A 14420-nucleotide genomic window follows, 5' to 3' on the forward strand; every position below is an offset into this window, starting at 1 on the left:
TTGATTTTGTCAATACAACACACCTACTGGCAAGAGGACACACTCAAAAGGAATGACCGCAGATAATTTCACATGGGACTGTTTACAGGGGTGGGAACAGGGTCAAGGGATACCAACACAGGGGGATGACACACCCCCGAGTACTATGAGAAGACACAACCCACTAAGCCTGTAGGACAAAGGAAGGGGATGGTCGCTGGAACCTGTGTGTAGGGAGGGTGCCTGCAGGAGCTGCCACCTGCAGCGGAGGAACACAGCCACTGCTGACCGGCTGCTTCACACAGAGAACCTGGATCCAGATGGGTTTCTCTATCTTCCTCTGATCTGCCCAGCATCTGCTGCTGCCCAAACTAAATCAGCAGCCAGAGGTCAAGAAAGCTGGTCCCCCCTCCTAGAGCTTGGAACAGGAGAAGCCGATGGAGACTGGATCAGGAAAAGACAGAGAAGGACCTGTGCGAAACCTCCCTCTGTTGATGCTTGATTCTTAGTTATTGCTCAATTAGGCTGAAAATTCTTTTGTTGGTTGCTAGCAGAGCACTAGAATATTACTGTAGCCCAATAAAAAACACATGTAACTGAATTTTCATGTGGAGTCACAGAATAGGAGTCGCTATCTTATCTCTTCCCTTAACATAATGGTGCTAAGACTTCCAGTTCTGCAATATTCTGAAAATTTCCATGTGGAAACAGAGCGACTGAAAGGGATTTATAACATTAGTTAAAATAATGGATGATGCTCATTTTGTAAAATGGCCAAATGCACAGTGTATATCGTACCATCTGTTTCAGAAGCCCACAGATTTATTTTCCTAAACATCTGGCAGTGCATCTCCAGGCTCTACGTATACACCAAACCCTGTCTGGCTCTGTACCTGAGAAATCAGGCCTTGCTTTGAGCGTTCTGGGGATTCACATGACTGCTCACGGAGTATCATGTGTGCCACTACAAAAGTGGCAAATGTGGTCTCTTTCTCAAAAGAAGGCTCTAACAAAATTTTCACCCACAGGAAGTTGTGAAAATAGCATTTTACAAGAATTCATTGGGATCTGCCAGCCTGTCTGATGACTTTAGCATCTGAGAAACTGAAGTACAACCATGATTATAATGCCACATGCACTTCATTTAATTGATTGAATGCATAGGTACTGACAAAGTAAAAATGCAAGTACTGTAGACGCTTGTAAAACCACAGTGCCGTGGTCCAGATTCAACAGATTTGTGAATCTGCTTCACAAATGAAAATATCTAATAATAAGTTTCAATAGGTAGTTGACAGCAGTTGGATTTGGATTTGAACAAGATTCCTGGATAAGAACCACAAATGGTGTTATAATGAGGAATCACTGGGGGCTGTTGTCTCAGGAAATAAATGAAAGTTGAGACTGTTGAATGCAGCTTAAGTGATGTTTCCACCTCTAAGCCCACAGTCATTCAACACTCACAGAAATTGATTTTTTGAGTGCCTACGACAGTCAGGCACCACGTTAGGTGCTAGAGGATAGAACAATGACGGCAAATGCTATGAAGAAAAAGCATGGTAGAAGCAGAATCTGTGAGGGCCTGAGAAAGTGAGATGTGGACTAAGGTAAAAGGTAGGCTTGAATTAATGAGTAGGAGGGGTGATGGGCAAGAGAAAGGAACCCGGATGCAAAGGCCCTAAAAGGGAAGGGAGCCCAGGTTGTTTGAGAGCTACAGAAGGCTTCAGAGGGAAAATGGCTGGATTTAAGAATGGGATGGGATGCAGGGGACTTTAGTACCCAACTAACCCTTCAATACTCTCCTTTTTCCTTGAAAGCAGTGGGAAGTCACTGCTGGATTCTGAACTGGGAAGCGGTATGGCCAGCTCTGTTTTCAAAAGACTCTTTGGCTGAAGTGCGGAGGTGGCTCAGCAAGGAGCAAGAATGGCTGTGCTCACAACAGCTAGAGGTTACGCGGGGAGAGAGATGGAGTAACCTGGCCCAGCTGGAAGCCAAGGACATGGGAGGGCACTCAAGTGACTGGAAAGTTACTTAGGACAAAAACTGGGCACTCTGGACAGTGGCGGGCCATGTGTCTAAGGAAGGAGTTGGTTCCTGGATGGACAGTGATGCCCTGAGCAGGGGAACCAGGGAGGAGGACAGGACCTGGGCAGCAGCCAGTGATGAACTAGAGTTGGAAGCTGGATCTCTCCAGACTCTACCAGCACCTCTAACCAGAACACTGATCCAATCTCCTTACCGGTTCAGTTCCTTTTTCTCTTGTGACATGGAACTGCTCTGGAGTCAGTTTCTCTTGCCACTCAGCCTTGGTGAGAGACGGCCCACATGGCTCACATTTCATCACAGACTCTGTATTATCAAATAGAGGGTTTTCTTTTTATTAAAATGAAAAGGCATGATTGATTTTTTTCCTTGAACTTTCTCCCAAAGCACACTATTGCCCAGAGGAATAATCCTGTCCCTTCCTCTGTCTGTCATTTCATTCTTCATAGGGACTAGATAGCTCAGGTACAAAATGCTCTGACTATTTAATTTAATAAGAAATTAGTCATAAATAGAGAACCGGTTTCCAGTCCTCCCAGGGCACCTAAGCCGAAGAGGTAGCAGAAAAAGGAATTAATGTGGAATAAATTCTCCCCAGGTCCCTACGGGTGGGAAATTGATCCTCTCTTCCATTCTGACTTTCAGAGAAGCACTTCCTGTCAGGACACAGCTGGGAGCATGGGAGAGATGGGATGGGAAAGAACCTTGAGATAGTGGGTTATTAAACTCCTCTTCCTTCCTGGTTTATAATGATATCTCTGCTTTTGGTGGTCAAGAGAGGTCTTTATTAACAAAATCCTCTTGCATGGAGAAGAGACTCCTGTTGTATTTACACCCAAGGGAAACTGAGACCTACCATAGTCTATTTTAATGCTTCGTGAGTTTTGTCCATGTTTTGTTTTTCTATTCCCTTTAGTTTCTGTCTTATTACTTTTATTTGGGTGACTACAAGCAAAATAATTAGGACAATACTCTTTCACTAAAGCAGGTAGAAAACCCAATTCTCATAAAAATATTTTAATCATCCAATATGAAAAATGTGGAAGGATTTTATAATCTGACCAACTCTTCAACTGACAAATGAGGAAACAGAGGCTCTAAGGCTTAATAACCAGCTGGTGACACTGAAGGTGAAAAATCAAATACCTGTGAAAGCCTGGTGATAGATAAGTGGTTGGGAGTATGAGCTTAGCATGCATGAGGCCCTGGGCTCAATCCCCAGCACAAACAAGAAACAGCACCTGCCACATCTGCACCCATAAATCAAATAAGCCATAAAATTATTTTTGAAAAAAATTTCTGGTCACAAAAAAATAGTCCTACATAATCCTATAGCAAGAAAAGACTTATTTTTATCACCAGCTTATAAGACTACACCATAATGAATTTTCAGTGATATTTACTGTAGATTGCTTGTGATGTTTACAGTCTGAAAATTTTTTTTAATTGCTAAGTATTAAAAATCATGTTTTCTTAAATATTCCTTTTATAAGGCTATGGGGGGGACTGGGGATGTGGCTCAAGCGGTAGCGCGCTCGCCTGGCATGCGTGCAGCCCGGGTTCGATCCTCAGCACCACATACAAACAAAGATGTTGTGTCCGCTGAAAACTGAAAAATAAATATTGAAATTCTCTCTCTCTTCTCTCTCTCTCTCTCCCCCTCCCTCTCTCTAAAAAAAAAAAAAAAAAAAAAAAGGCTATGGGGATTTCCTTCTTAGCATGGAAACAGATTTCCGAAATTTTTCCTATGAAAATATACCTCAGTTAATACAAATTTTCAGGAACTCATCTTTTTGGGAGCAAAGCAAAATATATTTGTGTGACAACTCTTATCATCCAGGAGAGTTATCACGCAGAAAGTCAAGGAATGGGGAAGGAATGATAGGAATTTAAAAATTATTGGTTTTACAACTAAAATAATAACTGATTTGAGCAGGAATCACCAGAAGATTCTAAAACCACTGGGTGAAAGACATTTTCTCTTAATATCCTTCAGTTATTAAGCTCACTGGAATCTCAATGAACCATGGTGATTTTTGTATTTCCTTACCAGCTCACTTTACGTTTCTCCACAATTGGTTTTTAAAGCCTTTGCTGTTCTCCTTGAAGCACTGTCTCCACTACCTCCCACCTTACTCTCAACAGATGACTCTACTTCACAGGGATCAAAAAACCACAAAGGAAAGCCCTCCAATGTGCTGTTCAACTTGCACTTATCTCCCTCCATCCCTCTCCTGTTTTATTGCAATGAAACAAGCGACCTCCACTACTGTTCATATGCTGCTGCTGTTTATCTGGGGTGCACCTCCTTCTGCCTAAGGACCAAAGTCCACTGTTTGCCTTTCATAACCATCACCTTGCACTCCACCGGATGGCTGCCATTTGCACCTAGACACACTGAGACACAAACCTTGTTTTCCTCACATGGCCCCTCCCACCAGCTCCTGAAAGAGCTGTTTTTATTTCCTTACCTCTCTCAGTCATGCCTCAAAACATTAGCTTCTATTCCTACCAGCACACCAAATCTGTTCTCAGAGAGCCAAGGACTTTCCTGGTAAAACCCATTAACACTTCATCCTGACCTCACTGACTTCTCGACACTATCTGACACTACTGACACTTGTTTCCACAACACCAGGTTCTCTCACCTCTCCAGGTGCTTCCTTCCTCTCAGTGTCCTTTTCCAACTCTCCTTCCTCGAGCCATCCTTGAATACCCATGTTCTTCAAAAGGGTCTTTTGTCCTAGGCTTTCTTCTGTCCTTATTCCAGGTCTGCCCCATGCGTGACTTTATCCATTTAGTGGCTGAAAGCACAGTACATGATGAGGACTCCCAAATCTACTTTTGCCTACATTCTAGATCTCTCTGCTATTTTGGTTCCATAAATAATCACCACTGGGATGTCTCCACTGGGATGTCCCATCTCAAACTCACACAAAAGGACCTCACATATTTCCTTACTCCAACCTGAATCTGCTTTTCACATTTGCTCCAGCTCATCCACCATGTTTCAAGCCAGAAGCCTGGGCCATCATCCATGGCTGTTGTCTTTTCCTGCACCAAATCCTCTTGGCTCAACTTTCCAAAAGAACTCCAGAATCTGCTCATTGTCACTTCTCCTCAGCCATGACCTTGGACCATGCCACTATTATCTCCACCAAGTTTCCTAATCTTCCTTCTATCTTGACCATTTCTGATTTTTTTTTTCCCCTCACAGTTCAAATGTGATATGATACTCTCAAGGTCAAAATCAAACTTCTTAATGTGACCACCAAGGTCTCCTTGTCTCTACCATGGTTCTACTTTCCAATCCTCTCTTGTGCTACACTAGTTATCCTGGGCCAGTCTTCTCACACACACCCCGTCTGACCCGCACACATTGTTTCTGTGGTCTCTTCCATGTTTTGTTCCCTCTGCGTCAACACCTCTTTCCTTTTCTTTTCCTAACTCCAACCTGTCTTTCTGGATGAAGTAGTCTATAGATGTCAACAACTGATCCATGGTGTCATTGAGTTCAACCATGCCATTACTGATTTTCTGCCTGTTGGGCCTGTCTTCCTGAGAGGGTGTTGAAGTCTCCAACTGTGACAATGGATACTAGCATTCTCTTTGCAGTTCTATCATCTTTAGCTTCACATAGTTTGATGCTCTGCTATTAGGTGCATATACATTAAAGACTGTTGTATCTTCTTAAAGAAAAGATCCCTTTATCATTACATAATGCCCTTTTTAATACTGATAACTTTCTCAGCTCTGAAGTCAGCTCTGTCTGACAATAATATGGCTACTCCTTCTTTCCTTTTATTAGCTAATAGTGTATCTTTCTCCATCCCATTATGGGGATTGAACCCTGGGCCGTGTGCATGGGAGGCAGGCACACTACCAACTGAGCTATATCCCTAGACCCCCTTTACTTTTAATCTATATGTGAACTTCTTTTTAAAGTAGCTATGCTATATTCCCAGTTTTTCAGGAGGCAGAGTGAGGCAAAAGGATCCCAAGTTCAAGGCCAGCCTCAGCAACTCAGGGAGAATAAATAAAAAATAAAAAAGGGCTAGGTGATGTAGCTCAGTAGTAGAGCACCCTTGGGTTCAATCCCTAGTGCCGCAAATAGAGTACGTTAGGTCATGAGAGTGGGGCCATCATGATGGGAACCAAGAGTCTGCTCTCTCCATGCACACACATCATGGTAAGATCATATGTGCACAAAGCAAGAAGATGGACACAGGGAATCCATTGCCACCTTTATTTTTGACTTCTAAGCCCCCAGAACTGTGAGAAATAAATGTCTGTTGTTTAAGCCACTCTATCTATGGCATTTTGTCACGGCAACCCAAGCAGTCACAGAGCCATCAAGTGACAGGGAGCCAAGACACAAATATGGGTCCATCAACAATCAAGCTTTTAACCACAGAACGATTACCTGCTTATCATTTTTAATGGATGTCTAACAGTTTGTTGAATTGAACTTTTATGATTTACTTAAGCATTCCTTAACTGATTTGGATTGAAGCCATTTCCGGTTCTTAAGGGTAATGCTGTTAAAACTGTTTTTGCACATATAGCTTTGTTCTTCTTTTGAGTTACTTCCTTAGGATAAATTCCCAGGAGGGGGTATCTGAGAAGTTACATAGCTCCTGTTATGTGTTGGTGTCTGGCCAATTTTTAATGTGGCTGAAGAACTTCCAATCCCAGGGCAATTCATTAGGCTGCTTCTGACCATATCAAGAACAAGCATTAAGAAGTTTCCACAGAAACCACTACCCTATCAAGGGGTCAAGGAGAACTCCAAACCCACAATTATGTTTCCATTGCCAGTGGTTCTCAGCAAAGTAATGCTTACAACATAGTAGGCTTGCAGCAAATATCCTCAGTCTGGCTGACTAAGACATTGAGGGGTCGGAAAATCCATAATTGGAAGTCCTGCTGGATCAGCTACTACTCTACATTGTCAGTGCTTTTATTTATTTATTTAACACTTAAGTTTGAAAAAACTTCATGTAATTAAAAAGAGTTCCAAATAACTTGGTTCATATTTAGTAGTTAGGAATCCCTTAATGTATTCAATAGACCCATAAAATTGGACTCAGGGCTGGGGGTACAAGGTGCTCTAGATCCTGGGTTCAATCCGCAGCACAGCAAAAAAAGAAAAAAAAAAAAAAAAAAAAAAAGCACAGTTGGGCTTCTTGCGCAATTTCCCAGGTGGTTAACCCACATAAGCAATAAATTTCCCTGAAATATATGTGAAATACAGTGCTAGCTGAAACAGTTCTCTGGGTCCTAACTGGTGAAATGTCCCCATCTGAAAAAGGGCTAACGGTATTTAGCAAGCACATACATACAAACACAGACACATTACACCCCATCCTCCCTGTCCTGGTCTCCAAGTCATTAATAATGATTGTTAGACTAGTGGTGGTGCACACTCCCAGAGGCTCAGGAGGCTGAGAGGAGGATCGCTAGTTGAAAGCCAGCCTCAGCAACTGCGAGGCACTAAGCAACTTGGTGAGACCCTGTCTCTAAATAAAATACAAAATAGGGCTGGGGACATGACTCAGTGATTGAGTGCCCCTGAGTTCAATCCCCGGTACCCAAAAACAAAACAAAAAAGACCCCCTGTCTCAAATAAGGGCTGGAGATGTGACTCTGTGGTAAAACGTTTCTGGGCTCTATGCCTAATACCAAAAAAAAAGACTGCCAGACCAAATGATTAGCCTGCACATCTCCCTGAGTCTTAGGTACAAACTCTGGAGCACAGAATCCAAAGTCTGCGCAGCATGCTTCTCACAGGCGAAAAAAGCAGTTCTCTGAAGTGGAACAGACCAACTGCCAGCGCAGGAGAGGGCGCGCAAGGTCCCCCTGAGCAACCACCTCGTTCTTTACCTGGAGTCCAAAGGTCCGCGGCTCTCGGAACTCACATGTTATGCAATAAATGAACTTTAAGAAATAAAAGAATTGTGTGCACATTTGGTGAGACAGTCTGACCTTTCCTTGGGTTCTCAAAACGCCGGGCGCCTCCCGCTAACCCAAGTTTTCAAACAACCGTCCTAGACCGCAAAGATCGCGCGGGGACTGGCGGGGACCGGCGGGGACCGTCAGCAGCGCACGGAGGAAGGTTTAGGAGAAACGGGGCGGTGAGCACCAGGCGGCGAGCCGCAGCCCGCGAGAGGAAACCGCAAGCCGGAGACGGCGGCGGGGCCTGCGTCCTACCTGCGTTCCCGCGTCCGGCCCCCGGGCCGCCCGCTTGGCCCCGCACTGCCAGTCCAGGCGCCTCTTGGGAGGACCGACCCCAGAGCGCTCGGAGAAAACGCGCCATGACGGCCTCGGGCTAGAAGCCTAGGCCCAGCTCTCCGCGACGGCTCCGCCCCCGCACTAGCCCCGCCCCGCCCCAGCCCCGCCCCAGCCCCTCCCCTAGCCTGCTTGCCCCTGACCTGCCCCGCCCCGCCCTGCGCCCTTTCTGGCCCGCTCCACAGCTTGGCTTTCTAACCCGCTTCCCACCTCCCGCTGCTCCTCTTCCTCCCGCTGTCCCCGCGCCTGGATCCCACTCCACCTCCACTCTCCTCGTCCCTAGGGCAAACAGGGATCTGGTTTATTTTGCATTTTCCAGAGTTGTATATAAATGGAATCATTACATTTTGTACTTGATTTTTGTCTGGCTTCTTTCAGTCGGCACAATTATTTTGACGTGCCTGCGAGTTGTTGCACGCAACAAATTGTTCATTCCACCTTAGTGCTGACTAGTATTCCATTTATGGGTATACCAAACTGTATTTATCTAGACACCAGTTGATTCTGGCAGCTTCTAGTTTTCCCTTATTAAAACCAAAGCTGCCAGGAACATCTCTGTACAGATCTTTGTGTGGATATGTGAGTTCTTTTCTCTTGGGTGAATACCTGGAAATGGAATGACAAGGTCAAAGGCAAATAAATGTTTCCTCTTGTAGTCTCACGTGCAGAATGTGAGAGCTTCAGTTCTCTCTGTCCTGGCTCTCTCTTGAATGTTCAGACTTCTCTACTGCAGCTATTGTATAATTAGGCAGTGACCTCTTACTGTGGTTTTATTTCATGGTCTCTAATGGTTAATGTTAAAATATTTTTTTTTCTGCAGTGAGTATATTTTCTTTAGTGAACGTCCAAGTTTTTTACCCATTTATTCTTAGATTATTTATTATTGAGTTTTGAATGTTCTTTATATTTTCTGGATACAAATCCCTTCTCAAATGTATGCTTTACAAAGCCCTGCCCCACATGTCTTTTGGATGGCCTAATAGTATCTTAGAGCAGTTTTAAATTTTTATGAAGCTCAAATCAATTTTTTTTATGGATAGTGTCGTTTGGTATCATATTTAGGAAATCGTTGTCTATTCCAAGATCACAGAGATTTTCTGTGTTTTATTCTGAAAGTTTTATGGCGTTAAGCTTTACATCTAGGTCTACTAGATTAATTCCATTGTTGTTGGAGTCTGTAAACAAGTCAAAATAACACCTGGCATTTTGCCAGGGGAATGTTAGAGTTCCTAAACAAGTCTGGATGGTGCCTGGCAAAATGCCAGAGGGAGTGGTTTGAGAAGTAACAAAAGCGAGCCATTAAGTGTGGAGATTCCTTATTGGTTGACTGCTGTATCTAGTTTATGCTAATTAGATAAGCTGTGTGGAATGTATAAATACTGCTCCTGTCCTGCAATAAATGGCTTCCACTCCTGCTGTATCAATCTACACAAGTTGTTCGTCACCCCCCCCCCCCTTAGTTTGCTGCAGCCGGACTGCGGCAATTGTGAGTTAATTTTTGTGTATGTCAATATTTTTTGTTTCCTTTTTCTTTTCTGTTTTTAATATACCAATGCCTAATTTTTTCAGCACCATATGTTAAAAAGAGTCTTGCCTTCTCCACTGAACTGCCTTTGAATCTTTGTCAAAAATCAGTTTTTTAATCAAAGTAAGGTTCTATTTCTGGACTTACTGGTCAGTCCCATTAATCCATTTTTCTGTTTTTAAATGAATTAACACAATGTCCTGATCACTGGACTTGGAATCAGCTAACATTTGTTCTGAATTCTGTTCTTTTTCAAATTTATTTTGGCTATTTTAGGTTTTTTGCATTTCAGCGTAAATTTTAGATTCAGTTTCTCAATATTTGCGAACAAACTTTCTTGAATTTTAACTGTAATTGCATTGCAAACTTTCTTGAATTTTAACTGGAATTGCATTGACTCTTTCATAAATTTGAAGAGAATTGACACCATAACAGTATTGAGTCTTCTGACCCCTGAATAAGATATGCCTCTTGATTTATTTGGGTCTAACATCTATCAGCATGTTTGGGAGTTTCCACTGTACAGGACTTGCACATTTTTTGGCAAAATTATACTGAAGTGTTTTATATGTTTGATACTGTTAGGTTGTTTTATTTATTTCACTGTAGATTTTGTATATTGATCTAATATTCTGAAATCTTGCCAAACTTGTTTATTAGTTTTAGTAATATTTTAATGTATTTTATGTGATTTTTCTTCCTAAATAATCATGTCATCTGTGAAGTGTTTTACTTCTATTTCTTTTTCTTGGTTTTTTTTTTAATATTTATTTTTTAGTTTTCGGCGGACACAGCATCTTTGTATGTGGTGCTGAGGATCGAACCCGGGCCGCACGCATGCCAGGCAAGCGTGCTACCTCTTGAACCACATCCCCAGCCCCGTCTTTTTCTTGTTTTATTGCACCAGCTGTACAATGTTGAATAAATGTGGTGAGAATGAACATTCTTATGATGGACCTGAACTTAGAGGAAAAGCATTCAGTATTTCACAATTAAGTATGATAATAGCTATAGGTTTTCTTAGATACTCTTTAACAGATTGAGGAAATTCCCATCTACTTGTAATCCTCTGAGAGTTTATCAGGAAGAGATGTTAGATTTTTGCTTTAATGTAGCTACTGGTATAATCCTATCTGTTTTTTCAGTTTTCTTTTGTAGTTTTTTGATTGATTTTTAAATGCTAAACTTAGTAATCCTGCAGTAAAGCAGGCAATTTTATTTCTTTAAAAATTGTTAGAAATTATTTCTTTTATGTATTGCTGGATTTTATGAAATAAAATTTTTAGAATTTTTGCATCTTTGTTCATGATGAACACTGGCCTATAGTGGGGTTTTTTTCTTGTAATATTTGTCTGGTTTTTAAGTCCCAGTAAAAGGATATCGGCAAGATGGGCGTGGTGGCACACGCCTGTAATCCCAGCAGTTCCCAAGGATGAGGAAGGAAGGAGGATCTGGGTTAAAAGCCAGCCTCAGCAATTTAGCAAGGCCTTAAGAAAGTTAATGAGACCACATCTCTAAATAAAATATTAAAAAGGACTTATGGCTCAGTGGTTAAGCACCCTGGGCTCAATCCCCAGTACAAAAAAAAAAATCCAAATCCAGGAGGTAAAGTATTTTGTTCTTGTCCAAGATCATGCTGCTGAAGATGATTCTTCAAACTCTTCAACTCTTATTCAATAAGAGTTTGTAAAATCCCTCTAAGTTTAGGATTAAAAAAAAAAAATGTTAGGAAAAAGCAGAAGTCTAACCCCCTCAGCTTCACTCCCAATCCCAAAATGGGAAATGAATTTAACATTGTGACAGTGTGAAATAAGCATGGAGCCTGGTCTCACACAAACCCAAGTACAAATCACCATCGATCTGAAAGATGCATGACCATGGTGGGATTATCCCATCTTTCTCAGCTTCAACTTCCTTATTCCTGAAATGGGGTTATTGTAAGGATTAGAGATGACATATATTAAGATTTTAGCAATCCTTCTGGCACACACAGTTGGGTTAAATAAAAGTTATTGTTATGGTGATTTAATGAGGCAAACAGTGATTAGGTGAACAGTTGAGGACCAATTCATTCTGTATTTCTGTGTATTCCCACACTCCCAGGGAGACATTCCAAACACAGAGGAAGTCCTTCTTCCCTACCACTATTCTCCCTTAAACCTGATATGAGAACCCTTGCCTCACCTTTCTGGTCTTGAAATACCCCCTCTGCCCACCAACATTTGTCTAAATTCAGTTTACATAGTAAGAAAGACCATGCACTAGTATCACGTTCTTGGCCATATGTTCTTAGCCTAAACAAAATGCTATTTTAAAATGACCTTTAACTTAATTTACTCAACTGTACAAACTACTAGTTGCCTGGATAATCACCATTCTTCACTCCTTATTTATAGATAGATCTTTTATTTTATTGAGAGCAACAATGTGCCTAACTGAAAATTTACACCCACCAGCTCCTTTGTGGTCGGTAGTTCTCATAATATTACTTTCTGGGCAATAATGGACTCCAGAACATCACTGGAATGCTGCTAAAGAAGTAGTTAGAGAGGAATACCAGCATTTTCCTCTTCCTTTTCTTTCTGCCTGGAAATTAGTCATGATGGCTGGAGCACTAGCAATCTTACAGTATACATGAAGATGTGACTCATGGCTTGATATTAACATAATAAAAGACATAAGGGAGCCTGGGTTTTTTAAGATAATAAACTCACCTGAATTGCTCAACCTTCAGATTTCACAGTATGTAAGAGAAAAACACATCCTTATTTTGTTTAAACAACTGCTATTGGGGTTTTCTGTTTTGTGAAGCTGATATAGTGTGTATCTGATGTTCTACATTTGATTGTGAGAATCTTCAAGAAAGACAAAGTTCTATAACTTTGGCTCGTACTTCTCTGAAAACTATAAGCATGAGAAAAAAATATTGAGCATAATAAAAAAATTTTAGGGAAGCAAAATCCCTAAAAAGATAAGATATGGTGACCTCCAAAACAGGAGATCAGCTCAAAAGCCGAACTATTTCTCTCCACCTAAAACCATTTGGGAAAGTATGGAATGGATAAACCTTGCACAATTTCTCCTCAGTGAAGAACTGTAATCTGCTGTTGTCTACCCAGAGTTAAACATCGGTGCTCATTTTTCTATCATAATCTGGACAATTCCTAGAAACCAATAGGATATATCTAATTAATATTGTAAAAGACAGTTGTAAAGCTTTAAAGATAGATTGAATGAAGACTTGAATAAATGGTTTAATAGAAAAAGTGTAGCATATCTGGGTATCATGGTGTGTGCCTGTAATCTCAGCAGCTCTGGCGGCTTAGGCAGGAGGATGGCAAGTTCAAAGTCAGCCTCAGCAATTTAGTAAGGCCCTAAAGCAGTTTAGTGAGACCCTTTCTCTAAATAAAATATTTAAAAGGGCTGGGGATGTGGCTCAGTGGTTAAGCGCACCTGGGTTCAATCCCTGGTACCAATAAACAAACAAACAGAGCCATAGTACCTAAATAAAAAGAAGAAGAAGGAAAAGAAAAGAGAAAAGAGGAGGAGGAAGAAGAAGGAAAAAAAAAAGAAAAGAAAAAGGAGATAGGCTCTGGATTCTATCTTCACCTATTCCCCTACAGGATATAGGTATTTGGACAAATCAATCCTTGCCCTTGGGTTGGTCATCTGGGAAATGGTATGAGTGTCCAGGAGGTGGCCTATAACTGAAACTCAAATATCTAAATTCTTAAGTCTGTTATTATACAACTTTTGGTGAACAATAGAAATACACACCCTTCTGGTAACCAAAGAGTGAAAATAGTGAAGATTAAAATAACGTTCACTAGTAGTGAGGGGACTCCTCTCTGACTCACCACCAAATGTTTGCCCTTCCTTTTCTTTCTCCCTGGACTCGACTGGCATGCGTGTGGCCCGGTTTCGATCCTCAGTACCACATACAAACAAAGATGTTGTGTCCGCCGAATACTAAAAAATAAATATTAAAAAAATTGACTCTCTCTCTCTCTCTCTCTCTCTTTAAAAAAAAAAAAAAAGAAATCAGTCGTGATGCCTGGAGCTCTAGCGATCATCTGGTATACATACAGATAGACTCACAGCCTGGTGTAAAGGAAGTAGAAGAGATATGCTCCTGGATTTTTTATGACACTCTGGAGCCAGTACTCTGGCATTGTATTGCCAAAAAACAAAACAAAACAAAATAACTGAAGATAAAAAGTGTATTTGGGGTCTGGAGGTACAGCTCAGTAATAGAGTGAGTGTTTGCTCAGCACTGGGTTCAATTCCCAGACCACAAAAAATAAAAAATAAGTAATCAAATACACATATTTATAATAAATGAAATCCCTAAAAGGATAATGATTATCGATTTATCAATATGGGGAAACTAACCTTAGTGTCTAAGGCTTAGACTGATGAGTCACTTCGACCAAAAGAAATTTTGATTTAATGTAGTATGTACACACACACACACACACACACACACACACACACACTAAAACAACACTATACATATCTACTTTGGAACAAAAATGATTTTCTGACAATGGTAGCAATAAGAGGAGTTACTAAATGTGATGGTTAA

The 14420-nt window shown here is 41.3% G+C and overlaps 1 protein-coding gene across 2 annotated transcripts in view; it reads right to left on the minus strand.

The window, feature by feature from the left end:
* The window catches only part of Msrb2 (methionine sulfoxide reductase B2), a 37856-nt gene extending 29470 nt beyond the window's left edge, over positions 1 to 8386 (minus strand). For both annotated transcript variants that reach the window (XM_071599848.1, XM_027928555.3), the window contains exons 1-2: positions 8233 to 8386; positions 2219 to 2328 (exon numbers count right to left, since the gene is read on the minus strand). In XM_071599848.1, the coding sequence (XP_071455949.1) occupies positions 2219 to 2328; positions 8233 to 8338 (216 nt within the window). In that variant the 5' untranslated portion in view covers positions 8339 to 8386. The remainder of the gene's footprint in view (positions 1 to 2218; positions 2329 to 8232) is intronic.
* Positions 8387 to 14420: the final 6034 nt, after the last annotated feature.

This window comes from Marmota flaviventris, chromosome 12 (assembly GCF_047511675.1).
Source record: "Marmota flaviventris isolate mMarFla1 chromosome 12, mMarFla1.hap1, whole genome shotgun sequence".
Taxonomy (NCBI): Eukaryota; Metazoa; Chordata; class Mammalia; order Rodentia; family Sciuridae; genus Marmota; species Marmota flaviventris.